The sequence below is a fragment of the Diplotaxodon limnothrissa genome, linkage group LG22, assembly GCF_057381915.1.
Source record: "Diplotaxodon limnothrissa isolate DT_005_m linkage group LG22, D_limnothrissa_male_GT1.1, whole genome shotgun sequence".
Taxonomy (NCBI): domain Eukaryota; kingdom Metazoa; phylum Chordata; class Actinopteri; order Cichliformes; family Cichlidae; genus Diplotaxodon; species Diplotaxodon limnothrissa.
In genome coordinates, this window is record NC_140616.1 from 21,304,208 (window position 1) to 21,327,938 (window position 23,731).

The 23,731-nt window shown below is 41.0% G+C and overlaps 1 protein-coding gene across 5 annotated transcripts in view; it reads left to right on the top strand.

Moving 5' to 3' along the window:
* The window catches only part of dync1i1a (dynein cytoplasmic 1 intermediate chain 1a), a 63,140-nt gene that overhangs the window by 591 nt on the left and 38,818 nt on the right, over positions 1–23,731 (top strand). For 2 of the 5 annotated variants that reach the window (XM_085345759.1, XM_085345760.1), the window contains exons 3-7: positions 490–577; positions 2,560–2,601; positions 4,983–5,042; positions 5,284–5,396; positions 21,230–21,325. In XM_085345759.1, coding sequence (XP_085201885.1) covers positions 490–577; positions 2,560–2,601; positions 4,983–5,042; positions 5,284–5,396; positions 21,230–21,325 — 399 coding nt within the window. Of the gene's footprint in view, positions 1–489; positions 578–1,747; positions 1,754–2,388; positions 2,416–2,559; positions 2,602–4,982; positions 5,043–5,283; positions 5,397–21,229; positions 21,335–23,731 lie in introns of all 5 variants that reach the window. The other 3 variants (XM_085345758.1, XM_085345761.1, XM_085345762.1) reach the window with 3 other exon arrangements.

Below are 23,731 nucleotides of genomic sequence, written 5' to 3' on the forward strand. Positions count from 1 at the left end.
CACTAACCTTCATTATTACAGCCAAAAACCCTCCATGCATCAGGCTAAGATGCACACAATCACCAGCTATGTGTTTAATTTGTTGTCTCCCTTTGATTATCTCTGTTCTGAAATTTGGTAGAAATAATTGATCAGAAGTAATCAAACAATTTCTATTGGACCCATTTGAGTTTACAAATGAGTGTTGCTTTCCTTTTATGATAAATCTTCAAATATCAGAGCAGGTTAAATCCTCAGGGTCACTTGAAATGAGCTTTTGGAAGATCACTGTTCTCTAGTGGTCTGAAATTGTAATAACACCCCCTACACCTCAAAACTGGGTCACTTCCAGTGCTTATTATAAGCTTAGGTTATTTATAACGTGTCTTCAAAAGCTGCTGAACATAAATAGATAACAATGAGTGATAGTCTTTTTGTTTTAGATCTTTTTTTTTTTTTATTTGTCAATGACATGCAGCTTATAATGTAAATTTTTTAATTATTTTTCAGTCCCGACTCCTGTGTCCCCCTCCAAATCAGTAAGCACACCCAGTGAGACAGGGAGCCAGGACTCGGCCGATGGAGGAGCAGCAGGCAGGTGGGCCAAAATCAAACACTGTATGCCGAGCTGTAATTCCAGAAGCCTTAGTTCATCACATTTGTTCAAATCAATACATTTCTAAGGGTCAACACAAATTCATCAAACATTTTTCACCGTCTCATATCAAACAAAAATTACATTTTAAGCACACGGCTCAAAAAAATTAAAGGAACTCTTTTTAATCAGAGTCAGTTAAACTTGTGGGATATTGATTGTGTCAGTTAAGTAGCGGAGGGGGGTGTTAACCAGTTTCTGTTGCTTTGGTGTTCATGAAATGAACAACAGGTGCACTAGAGGGGCAACAATGAGACATCTCCCAAAACAGGAAAGGTTTTACAGGTGGAGGCCACAGGTGTTTTTGTCCCTCCTCATCTTTTGTTTTTTCACTAGTTTTGCATTTGCCTAGGGTCAGTGTCATTACTGGTAGGGTGAGGTGATACCTGGAGGTTGCACAAGTAGTCCAACCTCTCCAGAATGGCACATCAATACGTGCATTGCCAGAAGATTTGCTATGTGTCCCAACACAGTCTTGAGAGCATGAAGGAGATTCCAGGAGTCAGGCAGTTACTCTATAGCGCTGCACAGTGTCGTATGAAGTCCTTAAACCATCAGCAGGACCAGTATCTGCCCCTTTGTGCAAATTGGAATAGGATGAGGACTGCCAGCAGGCCACTGGTGTGAATGTCAGCCATGCATGCAAGCACGCTGGAGCTATACACACAACTGAGAAGCATTTTAAGTTACTGCGGTGATGGACTAGCCTGCCACATCATTTTTCACTTTGAGTTTTGAGCGTTTATCATTTTCATTTCCATCAAATGAAATGGCATCCTTTGGTTTCTAACATTACTCAGTCCATATCATTATAAATATCCAGCGTAATTTTTCCCCAATCTGAGATCTGATGTGCTTTAAAAGTGTTCCTTTAATTCTTTTCAACCAGTGCATTTGCGTGGGAGACACTTGAAAACCGTGACAGAAGTTTTTATCCTCACATGTCTGGTTCTCTTTGAGAACTATACAACAAATTGTATAGTTGTGCACCGATGTAGGGCTTCTTGAAGACTTAACATCTTAAAAGGATAATAATTTTAAAAGGCTTTTGGCTGTGGGTGTTTATGGTTCATATGACATATTTTCTTTCTTTCCTTGTGAATGGCTCAACAGGTTTAGGTAAGGATGAATGTTCCTAGTGGTGAGGTTAGGATTTGAATTTGGTGTCTTTCATTTGTCATGGCATCCAGTGCTTTGATGACCACTTTACAGCTTTTCCTTTCATGTCTTTCCTGTAGAATAAATCCAGATATAAGCTGTTGAAAGCACGAACCATAGTGGAAAACCTTTAGAAAGCAGCCACAGTGAGCCAATAAAACTAGCTCTTGTATGAAGCAATGGACATGAACCATATGTTTGTCTCAAAGTGGCTCATTTGAGCGTAAGTGACAAAATATAAGCATTTCCCCTTCCACAGGCTGCAATCACAGCGCTCGTTCATCATACATGCTCAGGCTACTGCAGGATTTACTTTTACGCCTGTTCATTCATTACTCACCCAGACACGTGCTGGAGCTCTCTGAGTTCTGCACATGGCGGCTCTGGTGAATGCTGTTGAGACACGAGTGGTCATCAAGCGCTTTCCATTGCTTTTTAACGACAGCTGACTGAGGATGATGTGTGAGTGATGCCTTCAGGGGTCATTAGTGATGTGATGTTCTGGTACAGCCAGGGGTGGAATTGGGGCTACAGAACATGCAAAAGTTTGTATTAGACAGAAATTGCCTTATGTAGGATTTTTCATCTCTTTTTAGCTTTTACAAATTGGATTTTACAAATTGGTGAGTTAGTGTTAATTCCTGGAATGATTTGTTTTTCTTTTTTTCTTTCTTTCTTTTTTTTTTTACCCCCAAATCCACCCTGAATGATGGCATGCCATTTTGAGCTCTCCATTTGTGGCTGTGTATGTGTGTGTCCCTTCTTAGGTCAGGTTTCTCTAAAAACAAGTCCCAAGCACAGACCTCAAGGTAAGCATTTTCATGTTAAACACAGGAATCCCCCTCACCCCCTACCCCCTTACCCCAACCCCCAACACCCTCTCACCTCTCTTTGGCTGAGGTTACCCTCATAGGGAGATTAAACCCACAGTGTTGTCAGTTGTCTTATTTTTGTGTCCTCAATGTGATTTATAGGATCAAAACAGTGCAGTGCCCCAGCTTCTCTGTTCAGCTTTCCTCCACTCTTTGCTGGTGTTCTCATCTGAAGCTTACCTGTCTCCTCTAATACTGGGGTGAAAGATTTCTGCTCTCATGAGCTGAACCACAGAAGTCATTTCAGTCTTCAGAGAATTGCCAGTGCTGCTTAAAGTGTCATCCCCGTTACTGTAAAACAGCCGGCCTGTCAGGCTAAAGAAATGCCTTGCCACTCTCACCTGGCGCTTTGTAGCGCAAGCTGAATGTTAACGGGTGTGCTCGCTGTCCCTGAAGGTATCATCAAGAAGTGTAGTGAAGGCTGGAAGCATTATCCTTTTATGGCTGCCAGAGCTCAGCCAAGCTGCCACAGAACTCCTCGGGTTTCTGCAGCGACTTTTTCACTCTTAAATCCCCAAAACCAATCTCAGCATTGAGCTCAGGGATGTATTCAATATTGATGATGTATAGAAAGTACACTGTCATCATGTATGCAAACCACAGCAATTTTCAAACCCTTATTTTTTCCATTAAATTATGTGCTGTGTGTGTGTGTGTGTGTGTGTGTGTGTGTGTGTGTGTGTTACATGATTTCCATGTATTGTTTGGCACTAATTTGAATGTGAAACACTGAATTTTTCCTAAATATGTTTAGAATAACTGCACAGTGGGCGAGGATAGGTATGAAAAAAACTACAGGAGAGCAGCCCTTTAGTTTTAAATAAAAACACCATGTGAGCCTGAACTTCGACATACCCAGAATACCTTTCTGTTATCTAGATTCACTTACCGTCACATTTTCGATCAGGATAAAAGGTCAAATGCCCCTGGTTATCAACTTGCTATGTTAACCCAGAGTTTCCGCTGCACGCTTACATGAAAGGAGTGACCGCATCTGACCAATCACAAACATGCATAAATGTACTGTCATGGATTTTATAAACAAAAACCCTGCACAATTAGAAAAGTATGACGATGTTAAACACATAATGCAGACTGAAAGTAACACAGCTGCTACAGATAAAGAAACATTGTGGGGGAGTCTGTTTGGAAATGCACTGTACTGCGGTTTAGTATTAAAAGCATTGTATGAATGTGTGGGTGCTTTAAGTGCTCAATAAGCCTGGAGGAGAGCTGTTTTATGAATAAAGTTGAGCCTTTTTGAATCCAGGAAAGAAAGCCAGCAAAAATACAGACTCTACCATTAAGACATGAAAGGATTTAGTTGTTACAATCAAATATTTCATTAAATGTTTAAAAGACAGTTTTTTCAGCTGTAACCTCGGTGATGTTTAACAGTAAAGAATGAATCTAAAAACAGAATTCAAACATTAGTCTACCTGTAAATTTGATAGGTCAGTAAGTAAAAATAAATTCCCTGATTTAGGATCATAATGCTTACAGAACAATAACATTGTTAAAATTGTTTGCAGCCAACAAGAAAAAAAAATCAAAAAATAAAATTGTGTCTAAGAATCTCTGTTGATCACTGATGACTTCAGATGTTTTTAGAAAAACTTCATTAGACTTTACTGCTGAGAGAACTTCTCATAATGGTGACGCTGTTTCCTTGAGAGCTGATTGGTCAGTGGGCGGTGATTTCATAGCTGTTGATCTCTAATTTAGACCATAACCAACTCTGGAGCAGGTTAGATTTGCAGCAGGGATTTACCCCAGGAAGAAGTGAACCGTGTTTGCAGTATTGAACCCCCAGAATTAAACCTGAAGTTACCTGGATGAGACCACTGCTTTGTAGTACAGGCTTCTAGTCAGTCATGCTACAGATGTATATTCACTCGACACATATATGTTTGTTTTAGCTGGATGTAGTGTACATAGAAATATTTCTGCAGTCACTAGGACATCAAATAGCTTTTCCACTGATATAAATCAATCTTTTTCTTCCACAACGACTTGTAAGCAGAGATCTTTAAAATAACAGAGCACATTGATGTTTAATGAAATATAATATATCTGCCTCATCTCCTTTATCTGTTTAAATTATTTCCAGTGCCATTTTTGCATGAAAATCAATGGGAGTTCCTGTGATAGGCTATTATAAGTGGTGTCAGTGCATAAGATTGTGCGCACATTCATGTGCTAATGTCTGTTTGTGCACGACACGTGTGTTTTAGTGTTTTTGTATTTGTTATAAGGTGTTTGTTTGTAAACATGCATGTCCTCTCTTGCCCTCCCCCTCCCCCTGTTGGTGACATCAGGACACTGCAGTGGGACACAGACCCCTCTGTGCTGCAGCTGCAGGCTGATTCTGAGCTCGGGTACAGCTTTTTCCTCTCCTCTTGTTCACTATTAAAACATTCACCTGCAAAACATCCTATTTTGACTGCATGTCATACTGAAAAACCTCGACTTTAAGTAATAAAATATTTAATGGTTTAATGTAATTTGTTACTTGAAACTTTGGCGTTTGAAATGAAAAATGATGCCCTGTTTGATCGACAGCTTGGATTTATCCACAGTAGATCAGGAGCTAATGAGAACGTCTTCTCTGCCATCCAGGCGCAGGATGCAGAGATTGGGGGCCTCTAAGATCACACAAGTAGACTTCCTACCCAAAGAGGTCGTCTCTTACAGCAAGGAGACTCAGACACCCACCTGCACCCTGTCTGAAGGTGAATATTTATGTGTGTTTGTGTGTGTATGTGTTCACAAGTGAGCATTTTTAGAGCCTTTTTGGATGCTAAAGGAGAAATACAGTGATTGCTGTTTTTGAATGTGACAACGATTTAGTTACCCAGGTCTAAGCCTGCAAAGCATGGAGCTTATAGATGTTACAAAGGGAGAAGACAGATCATGCTTTGGACTTCTCGTTATATGTGGAAACAGGCTGATATAATTCACCCAAGATTACTTGATAGATGAGGGGCAATTGCAGTGTGTATATTATATGGCATACAAATGCATATCTGCATGGCACTGTTGAAATAATACGTGCTTCTTACGTTTATTCATTAAAGTTTAATATTCCTGATCAGGAAAGCTGTAAGTCCAGTGTGCTTTAGCTTGGAGGAAATTGGTGCAAAAGTGTGTTTTTGTGCATTTAATGGGTGTGAGTTCTACATGTGAAGAACGTGAAGGTATGTGTGCATACCTGTGAAAATGTATACATGTAAGTGGGAGCTGGCGTGCTGAGTTGCAGCTACTAAACAGATCCATGTGGTTAAAATGTAGCTTTATTAGTGCAGTGTGGATTTTGTGGAACATCGATGGGTGCAAGCGAACGACTTATAGATTTGAGTTCATTCTAATGGAGAAGGAATTGAATTGAGATTAGGGTTGAGGACAGTTTGAGTTTTTGCATAATTTCACTTGGGTTTTGTGTTTGAAAAATGAAGATTTCCCATTAGGACATTACAAATGCACACAAATACTTGTGTAGCCACAACTTTAGAGGATAGTACAGCGTCTTACTATAATATCCTGGAGATAGGTTTAATCATAACCACTACATGTCGTCATCTTAAAATGTAGGGATTTATATGAGGACTTGCTTTCTCATAAGGAAAACAGATTTAAGTCCCCCACAATGTGAGTAATACCTGGTACACACACGCACACACACAGCCTGGCACACATGCACACAACCCCTATCATCTTCTCTATCTTCCTTCTTGTTGCCAAGACAGCTGGCAGCCATGTGACTGTGAAGGGGTTGTACTTCCTGCTTCCTGTCATTATAATAGATGGTCTGGTGTGGATTCCACTGCCCCCACCCTCCACCAGCAACAACCATCTTGCACATACACACGTCTGTACCGATCAGCATCCAAATGGCCTGCTTCAACCCCTACTCCACCCACCCACCCCCATTTCCTTGACAGACCCAGGAATAGATCATTTATTCAACAAGTGCACACATATGTGTGCTGGGAGACATCTACTCACACACACATACACATGTGCCTACAAGTATACTTAATGGAATTTATCGTGGTCATGTTTGCTCGCGCATACAAGGTCTCGACAAACAAACGTGCAACTGCTGTAAAACGTGCAAGACAGATATGGTAGTTAAAGAGATAAGGACTCGGCAATTAAGCAGGCAAACAAATAAACACGCAGCAGTTACTATATGCAGGTCAAGTAGTCTGTGTACACATAAACAAATAGTCGCAGTGTGACTGGTTAGCGCCCGCAGCAGTACAATATGTCTGTCCATTTAGGTTTGTTTGTTTTCAGCTTCCAAGAGCATGCTCAGGAGGTCTCTTTGTGTGTTTGTGTGTGCACGCATATGAACATCTGGGAACCAGAGCAGAGCTGTGTTGGTCTGCGGGGAGGTGACCTTGGCCTCAGGAGACCCTTCCTTTGCAGACTGCCACAAAGCTTGTGTGTCTATAGAAAGGGGGGAAAGAGGGTAGATGGTAACACCTGCCTGCATTTCTGCCTGTGTGTTTATTCAGGCTTGTTCCTTTCTGTTGATTACCTAACCCGGCTTGCAGCATACGTTTCATTTTAGGTCACATCTACGGATAGTTAAGCTGCGATTTCAAATTTCAGTAAAAATGTTACATGGTTTATTTTCAATAAAAGTCTGTTGAACCTAAAAGTGTGACATTTAAGGCTTCTTGCACCCTCAAGAAGTAAATATAAAAAAAGGCATCACTGATCCTCAAAGAAGTTGTGTGTCCAGTACATAGAAATGTGTGTTTGTGTTAAATCTGCTTCAAGGAATTCGAGCAATGATCTCAGCTTGTAGCCCTTGGTGTTCTCGTGCAGCTGCACTAGCAAATATTCACTATTTCTACTGTCCAAAGGCCTGTTTGTATTGAGTGGATCAGGATTGATATTGCTGGGGTCTTCCTGTGGTAACAGGCTGCTCACTGTATTCATATTTCCTTAGTAATCTTTGAGTTACTCACATTCTTAGTTTTAAGTTCTTCTGAAGTTAAATAGTTTCTTCTCTGTTCTTGAAGTCTGATGTGACTATGGTGGCATCCCCATAGATCCTGAGTCTTTCAGCAGTAATTCTGACTAATGACACATGTCTTGTCAGAACCATCTGATTGAGTCAGTGCGAGGATTAGTATTAAACGTATTAATTTGATAATTCCTTTTCTTTTGTGAATTTACTATTTGATTCATAAAAGCAAGAGGTGTCGTCACATTAAAACTATAACACTGATCTTTTTTGTTTTTATGTTTTTTGCCCGAGTGCGTTATTGTAATTGCTTTAAATAATTGACAGATGAGTCAGGAAGTTTCTCATGGCGTCTTTTCCTCGAACTCCTGACCCCTCGTGCTCTCTTATCTGTCCTTGTGCCCAGAGTGGCTGGCTATGCGCGTTTGTGTGGGTGTGACGTGAGCGTGTGTCGAAGCCCGAGTGCAGTTTCATGAAATTGGATTTGATCTGACGTTGCGTGCAGCTTGTACACAGGAGTTTGTGTTAAAGTGCCCATGTAGTTTGTGTGTGTGACTCTCATTTAAACCAGTTAATTTTAAGGCTTTTCATTTCCGAGACCAATTTGCGTCTACGTAATTGTAATGCGTCGCTCCCTGTGAATGTTATTTTCCCATTGGCTGCTCACTGATCTGGTCTGTACCGAGTGCCCATTGTGCCAGGCAATCGGATTAGCCCCAGTCACGATTGGTTCCAGCTATTTGCTGCTTTTCTAATGCGTATGAATGGACACGCTTGTTGTGACGGATAGATGCTTTGTTTAAGGTCATAGCAGAGAAATAAACCAAGGTCTACTGTGGTGTGTGTGATAGTAGACTGGCCTACTAAGGTCAAACAAAGTACTCGGTTCAGTTATGTCTGTGTTGTAAGACCAATAATTTTCTATATATTTAACATGAACTGTAAAACAAAGCAAAAGAAAAGAACTGCGGTAAAAGAAAATGAACACTAAACTGCTGTTCTTATTTACACATGCATAACATATCCATGTATAAATAAAAATGTCAAGGGACAAGCATGGCAAACCAAATCTTCACACTCGGATACATTTTGTATTTATCAATTCAAACGATATAACAAACCAAACACTGCATAGTTTACAAAATCTTTTAGATCAAAAATTCCAAATTGGTCTCCGACCTTGTCACGTTTTTTCCTTTCACCTTAAGTGCACATATAATTCTTTCTAGTGGAAGGTTACAACATTTGGTCCATGAGTTTTTCCCCCCAAACTGAGGCTTATTATCGATTGTATTTTTTTATTACTAGTACACGCCCATGTTACAGTATTTTCTGGTCCGTTTGTGCTGTTGGAAAACTGATATATTTAATTACATTGATTAAAAGAAATTGGAGCGAATGAAAAATATTGATGTTGCTTACATAAAAAAAGAGACAAATATGGTTGTGATTGTATGTTTCCATGCAGCAAAATGCATTTTCATCTAAAACAAGAGTGCACTGTGATCAACCAGACAGTGCGCACTCCCATTAAATGTACTGAATTTCTTTTTAATATATGCCAATAAAAGAGGATTTTTTTTAAATTTACCTTTCATCATGTTACAAATTTACACGCATGTGTTTACCTATTCATGTCCCTTTTAATTGCTTGGTTGGAAGTTGAGAAAAGCCCACTCGCCTGTAATCGCTTGTAGTTTCCAAACGTAATTCACTTTCTCTGGTCTCTAGTCCCCACATTCTTCCATTGTGGATGCTTCAGATGTACCTGTGTGCCAAGTTTGGTTATCCTGATTGTGTAGGAGGAGTTTGTGGGCAAGTTAAAAGAGTTTGTGAAGTGGCTGCAGCACAGATTGTAATATATAAGCTCAGAGAGGATGTTAATGGGTGCAAGGCCTAAAGTAAGACATTAACTGGAAATTAAGATACCCATAATTCTTCACCTTCTTTGAGATGCAGCACTTCCAATCTCCTCAAGTCTAACCAAAAAAAGGAAAGAGAAGCGAAAAGGTGAGATTTCACATAGGTGTAGTAAACTCTGGACACCCTTTCTGTCACCCTCTTTCGCTTTTCCCCTTCATCCCTTCTCCGGACCAGCCAGCACCGCTCTGTAATGAACAAAGCAAATGCCAGTACTTTGACAGCCACACTTAAGTCCGCTGAACCCAATCTGGGGATAGCTATCACTACGTGTATGTGCTTACTTGAGATCTTGGCAAGATAAGGAAAGGTCAAAGCGATTGAAGGCATTTTGCGCATGCGGATGTGCACGTATACAAGCGCGCAGGTTTGCATGAGAGTAGTGTGAGCCTTACACCCAGTTTGTAGTAAATTGGCTTTGCTCAGTGGAGCCTTAAAAGACCCATAATAGGTCACAGTGGAAAAGCAGAGCGAAAGAGAGAGAGAGTGAAAAAAGGTGAAGAGAAATTCATGGCCACTAGCAAATAAGCAGGAATAGAAGAGACACAGAAATGGAGGCGAAGCGGCAGGGGCCGTCGAGGGACGACGAAGCACTTCTGACATTAAAGCAGTAATTGTTTGCAGTGAACCAGAAGCAGGCCCTCAGAAATACAACTCTTTGAGTATTTGTGTATAATTTGATATTGCAACTTTGGAAAACCCCCTTCTCAGGGTTACAAGTTCATGGGGTCAAGAGTGTACATAATCTTAATGTTTACACGCCCGTATGGAAAAAAACTAGGGGTACACAAGTCTCTCTCTCTCCCGCCTCTGTAATATTTTCTGGCCCATTAGCTCTCAGGCTCTGTACAGCTTGAGTGTATAACTGGTCAGAAATTTACTCCTCAGGTCCATTTGGTGGGCCGGTAATGGCTTTTAATTGCAAGAGAAACCTCATGTCCAGACACTAATGTGAAAATACTGAGTGTGCGTGTGTGTGCTGTTTTGGTTTTTTTTTTGTTTTTTCCACACAAGCATTCAGGCTCATAAATGTAAACACAGCATACACTGGAATAAACAAACAAAAAACAGACAGCCACAAAATGCACACATACGAACGCCACGCATGCACACATGTCACTCGAGCTCCACATAATCCCGTAATAGAGCAGTTAAGAAACCAAACTCCAAATTTATTAAATGATCCTGACCACTGGCAGCACACTGGTCCAATTAGAGTGTTTACTTTGGTGTGTGTGTTTTTTTTCCACAAACTCCTAAATGTATTAAATATGGTTCAACAGGTCCTGAACTTTAGATATTTATCAACAGTTTTACAACAGATGTCTTTTGGGATTTTATCCAGTCCAATCCTGGATTTTAAATCGGCCGAATTACTGGAATCCAGGTCTGACACTTATTACTATAAGAGTTGAAGAGTTTATTGCGCTCGTTTATTGAAGTTCTTGCATTACACACATGACGGAGACACACTAGTATGGGACTGGTTTTTATTTATTTATGTATTTATTCGGTGTGGGTCCAGAGTTGGTATGTGTTACTGCTGAACTTTGATAATAGTAACAGTAGAACTGAGAATAATGCCTTAATATTGTCTTTGTTACCAAGCGTGTGTCTACAAGTTAGAAAATATCAGAAACATGAGATTTCTTTTCTAGTCATGTTTATTTTTTCTTTAATCAGATATTTACTGATTAAATATTGTTTTTCATTTTTTTTTGATCAGGCAAAATCCAGGGCCTTTTATTAAAGCCATACTTCACATTTGAGAAGAAGAAATGGTATTGAATAAAGTTTTTACTAAAAAAAAGTCAAAGAATACCCAGAGACGTGCTCTGTGTGGAGTATTTTCTTCTATATCTTTTATTTCTTTAAAAAATGTTTACATAGATAATGCACAGACTGGAGAATATGTATGTTGCTGGTCACAGCATTACGATCGCTCACCGGTGACGTAAATAATGTGCATTCATTTACAAAAGTGCTGAGATAAGCTAGCTGTTACATTCAGCATGTTCAATGAAAGGAAAACAGGCAGGTGTGAAGACAAAAGTAAAACAGGCTTAAGTTGATATTACCAGAAAATTACAGCCAGATGCCTTAAACTGTGCATACACACAGGGGTAGAAATGTGGATCTGCATACTTTCAGCAGATTTTTAAAGCAGATTTTATAAATTCCAGTCATAGTGAAGTTGCATGCACGTGACCAATCCTTATGTCCTGTCCTGTCTTTTGCCACGAATGGTTTTAGATACACCATTAAATATTCATCTGCATACTCAAATGCTCTTCGTATCACGTGGTCCTGGAAGCACGACTAGATCAAAAACTACTGGATGAAAAAGTTAATAAACTCTGTTGTTGGCTCTGGCATTCGCCTCCAGCATGCCAGAGCAGCTATCCATCAGTTTAAGAAGCCTCATAAAACGTAACACACGTTGATTTATGTGTGTGTGTGTGTGTGTGTGTGTGTGTGTGTGTGTGTGTGTGTGTGTGTGTGAACAGAAAAAGAAAATTATAATGTTAAGAAATGCAAGCTCTGTGAAACTGCTTCTTTATGATGATAAATTCTTCCCCTGCCTTATATTTCATCCCCACTTCTCTACTTTGAGCCTGATTGGCTCTAAAAAAAAAAAAACTCCACTCAAGTATCTGTGAGGTACACACTTTCCTACTGCACTTTATGCCTTTTGAAAAACCAATTTATGTGTAAGGGAGCTTCCGTAGTGACCATGCTGTGACTGAAGGAGGATCATGGGGCATTTGCTGCAGCATATGCAGTCTGTCCCTCTGCCCTCCAACTGCCAAACAAAAAAAAAAAAGAAATGGTCTGCTGCTAAAATCTTATCGCCAGGTACATCTCAGCATGTTAGGGTGTATGTGTGGACACAGATGTGGACATTACGGTGATATCTGTAGATGATTTGAAGAAAAATAAAAGGCATAACTTCTGTAAAAAAAAAAAATGAAGGTAAAGTTAAAATATTAACAGTCTACAAAAAGAATTGTACCAGAGCATATGAAAACAACAATAACACAGTTATTTACAAAATAATCACGTGCATAATTGACGAGATATTGTTAATATATTTTTTTTAAATATCAGTAACTACACGGTTGACATGCCAATCAAAAGTGGATGTAAAGTTCTGGTTCATCAGTGTGTATGTCAGCTGTGGGAGAAAATGAAGCATGTTGGAGTTTTGAGAGTGTAGTGCATGTGCTTTTATCCAGGAGGTTAAAATCAACAATAGAATCACTGCTTGTAAAATCTAAATTAACAGCATTATTTTCTTATTGGCACATTTTAAATAATAGTGCTTTTGCTTTGTCCAGTTTCTACTACCGATCGTTAGCAGGGAAAGTATTGCTGCATTAGCCAGAGGCTCACACCAGATACTCACAATTCATGTACTTGAAGTTTCCTCTGCCAACCTATCCCGCGCCCTTCATTAGGATTTCACACAGTCCAGTGATTCAAATAAAAACAGTGAATATAACACACTCCCACTCTATATGAAACTGACATGACTGATGGGTTTGTGGGCCGTCTTCAAGGTCCTGGAGAGAGGAATGTGATTGCACGAGTGTGTATTTTGCATGGCTAGGCACTTGTGTGTTTTCTGTATGTATGTGCATATGAATGTGTGTGTACCCAGCCACATATGGAAGTATTTGTCTCATACATTGTTGTTCCAGCCAGGCGGCTACAACAGGCTGAACAGAGCAGAGGGTTTGTGTGTTTTTTGTGAAGGCACAATTTGTGTAGCGATCAACCACAGTGAGCGCACAACGGAGGACCCTGGACAAAATGTACTTTGAATTAGTTTTGCTCAAAAGTACATCGAAGACGTGCCTTTTTGCGATCGTTGACTTCTGGACTTTTAAAAGAGTGGCTGCCTTCAGGTAGCAGTTTCTCGTGATGCTGTTTAAACCAAGTGTGTTTCACATAGACGCACACACAGAAGATCAGATCAGGGTTATGCTATTATGATCTCTCCCAGTGTTTTCCCTGCAGACACACTTAATCACCCAACGCTTCTCACTTTCTGTCTTTATAAAACAAGTCTGAGTTTGGCTTTCATCGTCATCGCCCTCCAAAGGGCACAACCTTCACTCCTGTTTCACTCGCAAAATTGATGCGGGGTCCCAGGCGGTTTCTGTCGAAATGGTCGTGGCAGTCAAAACTGAGAAAAAAAGTCTTGATATTAGACAAAAATAATGTCTTTCGGTGTGTGTAAGGTATTCCAAGTGAGTCACAGATGATTGCAATTTTCCCCCATGACCACCGTATAATAAGGTACATGAACCCCTTCTTCATCTCCCTCCCTCTGGCTTTCTCCCTCTCTTAGGTAAAATGGCCATCATCCAAAATAATATCTGCCATCTGATGAGTGCTCGAGATGAGTAGGAATGTTTAGTTTCACGTTTCCCCTTTTTTCTCTTTTCAACTTTTTTTTTTTTTTTCATCTGCATTGTGTTGAACATGACTTTTTGACATGCACGCCCTACCCTCCCTCCTCTTCTTGAGGTTTTCTTTTTTTTTTTATACACATGTAAAACAAAAGTGGGTCTTTAACATTTGCTTGGGTGGTCCTCTCTCAGAGGTTTTCATTTTGATAGAGTAGCAGTTCACTGCCACAGCTATCTTCCAGAAAGCTGCTCTCAGTAATTGTTTAGAAATAATTTTTTGTCAACACTTTCCGTTGCAAGTCTGAGCCTTTTGACTGCTTTATACTTTAGGTCAAAGCTTTAGGTGCCTTTAAAATTGCTCCTCAGATTATTGTGGTTGAAATTCAGCGAGCTTTAAAATCCATTTCTGCCGTACTTGCGACTGATTGAGCCCTTTTAATTTTTTCAGATCATACAGCTTGACAGCTGATTGAAGTGAAATTCATAACCCTTGCTGCTTTTGTTTGGCTGCGTTTGTCATGCAATTCTGTGTTTCTCCAGCAGGGAGCACTCTTGGCACATAGACTTTTGCTCCATCAGTCTCACCAACCAAATGTGACAGCCCCCCCCCCCTTTTTTTTTTAACGAAATGGGTATCAAATGATATTGAATGATTAATAATTAATCACAAATATGTGTAGGATATGTGTTGCTAAATTAACGAGCTTTTTCACATTAGACTGCGTGACGTTGTGGTCTTTGCTACAAATCAAGGTTGCTTATGTGACCGCGTTGCTGAGGTGTAGTGCAAACTTTTGTCTTTTTAGCAGAAGGGAGTCAATCTTTAGTGAGCTACTAAGAAAATGGTTATCCCATGTTTTTTTTCCTCCATCATTATATCAAATCAAACACCACTTTATATGTGTGTGTGTTTGTGGCATCAGAGTCACACAAAAAAACATAGATGCAGACAGCACTTTCTCTGAGTGACACAAATACCAGCTCAGATGACGCGTCGAAAAGCAAGTTGATGCCACAGCAGCAATTTTTATTTTTATTTTTATTTTATGTAAGACCTTTTCTTTCTGTTGGTCTCGCTCTCCTTGACTGGGTTTTTGACAGTTTGGAAAGTTTGAAGTCATGGGTTTTAATCAGAGCCTTGCGGTGGGGCTCAGAGCATGGCATGGCGTGGCATGATGGCTCATTTTAAAGATGTGGGTCTGGGTCGCGGCCAGACTTGGGTGGCATTGCTAGAAAGAATGGGGGAGGGCGAGTGGGACAGGGAGAGAGAGAGAAAGAGATGGAGGGAGAATCTACCAGCCCACAGCGCACAGCGAAGTTAGCCACAGACCTCCAAAAGGCCTGTATGGGCTGCATTAATGAAAGCGGATTATGTGTGGGCATGCATGTGTTCATACGGTGTAGACTTGGGTGTACACAGGCTTAGACACACACACACACACATATACACAATGTTTGATCAGTGTGGGGAAGTGTGGTGAAGAGATGAATTAATCTAAATCATGCTGCGGGTTTTAGCTTTAGCAGTTTTACATCAGGCCCTGCTGCTAATGTGTGGGTATGTGGGGAATATTTACTTACTCACCCCTACTGTGCCAATCATGACTTGATGAACTATGATGAATTTTAAACATGACTTTATATTAAGATAAATTAATACCCCCTACCTAAAAAATGAAAAAAGAATCAAATTGCCAGAGTTTGGAGGACTTTTTATGCAGTTTCACTAAAATCCAAGTATTCTACAAATAATTACTACTTGCAACTGTAGTGATTGTGTTCATGCCATGCGTGGTTTTTTTTTTGTTTTTTTGTTTGTTTTGGACAGTGTGTCACGTCTGTCTCGATCACTGAGATTTCTGCGCAGGTTGGACTTGCCCTCTCACCTCTGAGAAAAAGATGTGTTCGACTTTCCTGCATGGCTGGCTCTAAACCATCAATTTTCTTTCCAACCTGACTAACAGAGGTCCCTAAAATGTTAGCGGTGATTCTCTGCGCTCAGAAAGAGAGTTTTATGTCCAGCTGAGTATTAACAACAACAACATAAAAGAAAACAACTTTCTGATCTTCTTTAGGTTGCGCAGACACTTCACAGACACTCGGTGTGACAAGTCCATCTGTAAAAAAACATTTAAAGTATTGTAGGGTGGTGTGTGTGTGTGTGGTCTTTTATACTCTTTTACATGAATTTTGACCTTTTATTTATTTGAAAGCTGTGTGATTATTGCTGACTTGTAAAATCAATGTGGTTCGATTATTGTTTTTCTTCTTTTCTTTTAATGGGCGTGGGCTGTTCTTAAATATCAAGGATTGCATTACTGGAGGCAGGACTCATAAAAGTTAAAGAATTCCCCCCGGTGTCTCAGGTTGATATCCAAAGAGGTGATGTGGTTGCAGTTTGAATGTGTGTGACAATAAGAAGGTTGGAGTTTGACTTGTTCTGAGTGAAGTTAGTGGATAGGAGTGTGTGTGCGTGTGTGTGCGCGTGTGTCATGCCAGGGCCACATTAGAGGAGCCTTTTAAGTCTTGTTGACCTCCTCCTACTCCTCTGCATAGTACTTGTGTTGTGGTCTGCTCCATAGCCAATCCACCAGAACGTCTGTGAAGTCTATATGTGTATGTGTATGTGTATGTGTGCGTGTGTGTGTATCCATATAAATAATGTGTTATTCCCAGCCCGTGAGATGCCCCCCTCCTCAAAATCTCACCGGATTTCTCTTTTGTGTCCTCCTCCCTGCTTCCGCCGCCTCTCCTCTCTCATATCAGTATCTCTCCTTCTTTGTGATTAACACAATGAAGAACTCTAAAAAAAATTATGAGCTCTGTCAACTTTGATGGTGTGTGACTCAGCCGAGTAGTCACCTCCATACTGACGTGACAAGTGTGAAGCTCTGCCCCAATAATGGCAGCTGATGACAAACTTAGGGTCTAGTCACAGCTCTTTGATAACTATGCCAATTCCTCCAAGCACGTGCGAACACATTTCAGCAAACTAGCACTTAAAGTTTTGGGTTCAGAATAAAAGTTTGGCTAACGCTTCGATCCTTCACCAAAGAGCGCGTGCTAACACATCACGGCCGTGACGCCACACCGTTCGCGCTTTATGTAGCAGCTGAAGGGAAGCGGAAGACGGCGTACATCATGTTTTATATGCTGTCAGTATCTTTCTCTCCACATGCTCAATAGTTGCTGCCTACTGTGAAGTAATACACAATGGTTAAGCTAATGAAACTCTCAGCAGTAGCTCAGCCTTCATTAAGACTATGTTTTCTTTATTCCACAAACAAATCAGCACATTACTCTCACCTGAACTATTTCACTCGTCTGCTGGTCCATAAAAGCAATAATGATGCGTGTGCCGGCTAACAAGAGCCTCATGCACTGAAAACAAGATAAAGTGTTTATTAGTCCCGGTACAGTAGCTACTTACCATACATTTAGTAGCTAGCTCCAGATTTGTCTATATAAGTCTATGCAGCATATCATGTTAGGGTGTAGACATACAGATGTTTTGCTGCGTGGATACAGAAAATGTGAAATAAGCAAAAGGGAAAAGATGTTTTATTGTATGTGATATTTTCTGTGCTTTCCCTTGTGTAAATGATCTACAATATTAATATAGAAGGATTTTGTTCTATGACACAGAATCCATCTATAGAGTGCCACTGTAATCCATATATGGTTCAAAACTGTTAACTATCGCTGGGGCTTAATTTAACAAATAATTTCTCTATAAAAGCATCAGATACTGGTTACATTATCTGTAATGGGAATATTTTCTGTTGTCTTGGTCTCTGAATGATTGTAGCATATGTACGTACACTCCAAAAAATATTTATGGCTAAAATGCTGCCTTTAAATAATTTGATTACATGTAAATCTTCCATGTAATCTTGTTACATAAGTACAATGCAAAATGTGAAATTTAATAAAATTTAAAGATGAATTATATGAATAAATAAACCTCTGATTTTATGTAATTCAGATGCATTTTATTCAGAATTATTGCTTCTTCTTTATGTATGTGCCCTGTCTCCTCCTTAACTGGTGGGTCAAGTTTTTTTTTACAAACATCTTCTTACATACAGCGATTATTAACTTCTAAATATTTTTAAAAAACATTGGTGATGACTCCCAATCCTTTTGAGTTTCCTGTTCATCATCCGCCTGAGAATGTACGTTATGGTCACCAAAATTTGTATCCGCGATGGAATTTTGCTCAACTGTTTTTAGTCCTCGTACTACGAGTGTTAGCAGCCCTAATCAGATTCTCACTATACATGTGCTTCATATTTACTGGGAAATAGTGTTTACACATTTTCTGTCCTGACGCTAATTCTGATAGCGTATCTGCTAATCACTCCTTTTCCCCCCCGTTTAAAAATCTGTCTGATACGTCTTCAGATAAATTAACGAAATATGTTTTATATCCAGTAACAGATTTGTTATTGCTGTTAAAACTGAATGATGACAGCAATAGCTGCTTGAGGGGTTAATATTAGCTGTTTTGGCATTTTATAGGTGACACCCAATCTTTCCAACTTGCTAAGCTGAAGCACATTTCTGTGTTTCTAACAGTCACATTTTATACATCTGCTCTTGTGGGTAGAGTGCATACCTCTGCCAGTGTGTGTGTGTCTGCGTTAACAAACACTTTTACACATTTGTGCGCGCGCGTGTACATTGTTTCTATGCCCGCACCGTGAAGCTGAGAGAGCCTGCATACCTGCTGGGCTGCTCTGAATTGACTGGGCCTGGTCAGCATGTGAAAGCAGCCAGAGGAAGATTGAGGCAACCAGATGCGGAGGCCCCAGGCTACAGAGGATATCATTACCCCGGGTGTGTAGTCGGCCAAAACGGGAGCCCCCAAGCAGAGTTTCATCAAGGTGGACCCCCGTCTGCAGTGAGGGGGAGGATACCGGTTAACCGTCGTCCTGCAGCGAGGAGCGGTATTAAGCGGCAGGTGGAAAGAGAAAGCATCCCGTGACTGGAATGAGGTGGAAACAAGAAAGTGTGCAGGATACTTGCAGGGTAGCATGCAGACACGCTCACACTGTGAGAGATTGTCTCTTTTCATTTCCCTTCCCTGCTTACTTTGCTGTGCCGCAGGAAAACCGAGCAGTGCCTCTCTGCTTGTACTCGTGAACATTTTTACATAAAGTTTTAGATTACCATTTACCACAGTATAGGTTTTGTTTTAGCCTGGGCGCACGCAGAAACACATCTCTGAAAATTTCCATTTAAAGGAAATAGTAGTGATATTTTTGGTGCGTACTGTTACAGAACAACTTGATGCATGGCCGTTGGCAAAGACATCAGCAGTATCTTCGGACGGGAATTGGACCGTCTCCCCTCAGTGAGGTAACCCATACACCATGAATCACGCTGCCTTGCTCCACAGTCTTGTGGTCCCGGGGGTTGACAGTTTGACCGCTCCTCGATGTGGTTTCTTTCTGCTTTCCTCACGCTCCTCCCATCCCCATTACCGCACATTCCAACCACCGGACCGGTCACATAAGGTCAAGAAAATAGAGTAGAATAGAAGTTGTGTGTAATATACCTTCCTGTTTTCTTTTTTCTTTTTTAACTTCTTTTACATCCTGTAGCTTTTCTCATTAATGACTTCAGTTTGGAGGAAACAATGACAGCCCAAAAAAAACAACACTTGGAAGAAATCAAACTTCACAAACTGAGTCATGGAGGAAGAGACAAAAGGACCTGGGGAGAAAAAAAAAGGGTATCCCTGTTTGTAGCGTGTCTGTTTTGGCAGCTCAGACATGGAGCTAGTCTGGCAGTCTGCCTGTCTGGTTCTTTCTGGTCTCTCTTCCATACTGGTGGGTCACTGGTGTTTGGATCAGTACAGCTGGCTGTTAACCACACACTTGGCTGGAGCCTCACCACTATGTATTTGATATAGCGTAGTCATTTATTATATAAACACAGTATGAAAATTAAAGTCATATATCAAAAACGTTTACTTGGAAGTGAAAAGAAAAGAAAACACAAGGACTGGTAGGGAAGGATCTTCTGGGAATACAGTGAATAGAATAAGGCAGGACATTATTGTAATAGCATCAGTATAATCAGTGGAGTGGTCCACCAGTTGCAATTGTATTCGTAGCAGCGAGTTCATCAAAAGCTTAGGCGAGCCCCAGTGACAAATGGACAGTTCATCTGGTGCAAGAGCAGCCCTCGAGCGAGTGGTTTTAACAGTGCCCCAGGCCATACTCTAGCTGAGTTAAACACACCCTGACATGTGTATGCGTGTGTGTTTCTGTGAGTGTGAGAGAGAGAGATGACATGTCTGAGAGTGTGATGTAGTCACTTCCTCCCACTGGACTGAGCAACTGTTGTCAGTTTGACCCTGCCAGTTAACCCCTCACCACCCCTGGCACTGTGGGCGAGGGCCCGGGTGTGTGTGTGTTTGAGAGAGAGTGAAAGACAGATTGTATGTGTGTGTAGCGTGTGTGTTAGCGGACCACAGGTGTCTGGTGGCCGTGTCAGGGTGTTAAGAGGTCTTCAGAGAGGCCCCCCGACTCTCAGCATCTGTTTCAGAGGGAGGGAGCAGCAGAAAAGAGGAGGAGAGGTTGGTGAGGGTTAGCAACACATAGCCCGAGGGGTGGTGGGGCAGTAGCTGACAAGCAGGTGCCTATGTTGACAGTAACCCTTCATACTTGAACCTCAAATACACACACACACACACACACACACACACTCTCTTCAAGTCAAGTGTAATTGCAGAGACTGATTGGAGGGAATGCAGAGGGAATCCCCTTTTACACAGACACGCATGCACACACATACATCACAGGATCTCTTTGCATGGGGTCAAAGGTGAGGGAAAGAGGGGAGGGCACACAAAACTCTCACATTTCCTGCCAAGTCTGTGTGCGTTTGTGATTTTGGTGCACAGTAACCAAGCTGCCCACACAGATGTGCATGCAGGACAGTAGAGATGGACACGAGCTTCTGGCCTTTACTTACTACGCAACTGTAAGGGAAGTTGCGTGGCTTTGGAATTCGTGTGTTTTGTAAAAAACAAAGTGCGTGTGTTTGTAAATGAAACCCATTTGGTCTGAATGTTAGTCAGTCAGGTGTACCAGTGCATGTCTGGGAATGATTATTTTGGTAAGGAGGAGGGGGGAGGCAGCACGCAGCGGGAGGTCGAAGAAAATTGGAACAGCTGTTGATTAACATGAGTGCTCTCTGTCTCTCTCTCTCTCTTCTTTTTTTTTTTTTTACTCTCCCTCAGTAGAGGAAGAAGAAGAAGATGAAGAGTTGATGGAAACGAAGCCGGGGCCAGAGTCGGAGCAACAGGATGAGGACGACAACAGGGAAGCCAAAGAAGGTAAAACGAGTTTAGCAACAAAAAAAAAAACCCATTCATTTAATGAAACCCCAAAATAAACTTCCCATTCTTTTTCTCATGTGTGTGACACCCTTCTCAGGTCAGTGGGTGGATCAGATAGGAGGGTGGGGGCAGGTTTCAGCATATCAGGACCATGGCATCTTGGGGTCAGCACTGATTAAAAACCTGTCACTTGACCCCGTTCGTCTTCAAAGTGAAGAGGAATGGAGAAGTGTGTGTATGTGTATGCATGTGCCCGTGTGTGGAAGTCCTAGAAAAAAGACCTGGTTCAAACACAAGCCATGATGGACATATTCATATTCTGAATATGCGTGACTGTAGCAAGTGTGAGTCAAACACACACAGATAGGCAGATGCACCCACGCAGTCGTAAACACACAGTCATCCGTCTCCTCTCCATCCTGGCCTATTACAAGGTCTGGCCTTTGATCTCTGCCACTCGATTCACTGGGTCTTTTCTGACAACTCGTAAGAAATACAAAGAGATGGAGAGGGATCAAAGTCAAGAGGCAGGGTAAAGGTCGGTGTGTGTGTTTGTGTGTGTGTGTTAGTGTGAGGAAAATCGCGTGTGTGCTTGGGGACAGTGACTTCAAAAAGTGGACGCCGTGCTGTGCAGCCATTACGTTCAAAGGGAGGCGGGTCGCTCACAGGGCTTTGTTATTCTGTTGTTTATGAAGTTCTTGCTCTACGTTTTTTTGTGTGTTTTTTACTAGGAATGATGCATTAGGAACTGTTTGTAGTTTATTACGTCCTGCATGCAATTCTGGTTTTGATAGAGATGAAGAGAATGCTAATCTTGTCTAATGTCATAGCCACATGTTGATTCTTTTGCAAGTAGTAGTAGAAGCAGAGTACAGTGTTTGTGTGGATATAGTTGGATACACTAGCTGTTAATTCATATAGTGCGTAAGAGGGGGGAATAATTAAAGGAAAAATGGTTAAGGTGTGGGGTCACTACATGCTGCCACAACAGCTTCAGTGCACCTTGACATTGATTCTACAAGTCTTCCATTGGTTTGACAGGTGGGACTGGCCATAGCATAGACCTATAAATCAAGGGTTCAAACATAAGGCATGGGGGCCAGAGTCAGCCCCCAGTGGACAGCTTTGGAACTTGTGAAGAAAGCTGTAAATTTATGGACTTTTACCTGTATTTTAATATGTTTTACAGCTCTATCTTTACTGAAAAAGACCATCTACATGACTTTTCATGCTACACTAAAGTGATTATAGGCAGTAAAAAAAAAACATCAAATAACAGTGAAAAACCAGCAACAAAAACTTTCTGTTTTATAGTTACAGGGTTGTTTTTTACAGTCTATTAAGACATCCTAAGGATCAAATGTGTAATTAAACTTCTTTAGAATCACAGAAAGGGGAGTTTCACTGGTACGACCCACTTAATAAAAATGGGCTGATCTGCCCTATGATGTAAAATGAGTTTGACATCTCTGCTATAATCATTTTTGCTCACTCAGTGACGACTTCATCCTGAAAGAGACCATTCAGAGGAACTTTGTATTGATGTGCAGTAAGCCTTTCCAGAACCACTGGATGCTCTCTCTGTAGAGGTCAAGCAATCAGCCCTGTACCCCTGTCTTAGTGTACAACCATTATCCTTTCACTGTCTTTAGTCATTAATTCACTGGAGACTATTTCTCTTGTCATCTTTTTCTTATTTGCATAAGAAACAGCAGATTAACAGCCTGTCTCCATGGGCAGTTTTTCTTTTTTTTGCACTGAAAGCATCGATGACTGTAGTTTCAGAGTGCTTTCTTCACAACTTGTTTCTGCTAGGTTAAAAAAAATGTATTTTTATTCAAAGTTCGGTCATAACTGATTTGGATTTGATCGCAACTGATTGGATCAACCCAATAGAGCACTTTGCTCTCAGGCTGCAGGCTTACTTCTGGTTCCTAGGATGTTTAAAAGTAGAATGAGAGGGTTGGACATTTTAACATTTTGTTTTTTTGATGCTCGCCTCATGTGAGATGTTTCAAGTAAAAGTCCAGCTTTTGTCACTTCCACAATAGCTTGATTGGGCAGCTCCAAAGGTTGCCCCTTACTGGCCTATTATTTGCAGTGTTGGCATTATAACTCCAATTCCTTCTTGATTTTGCTTGGTTGTGTGAGACATGCAGTATCGTGTAGCACAGCAATGTTGCAAAAGCTGATTGATGTTCAACTGGGAGCACTGTGGGCACAGTGGGGAGGTGGGGGGGAAAGGGGGGGGAACTGTGCTCTGAGGATTTTTTTTGCGGTGAAGACTTTGAGCACTGTCAGTATTCAACTTCATAGGATTTGAGTAGGAAATCAGTCCTACCAGTGCCCAAAATGCTGTCTGTGAAACATATCCTAAAATGTTTCCTCCCCCCTCTCCTAACA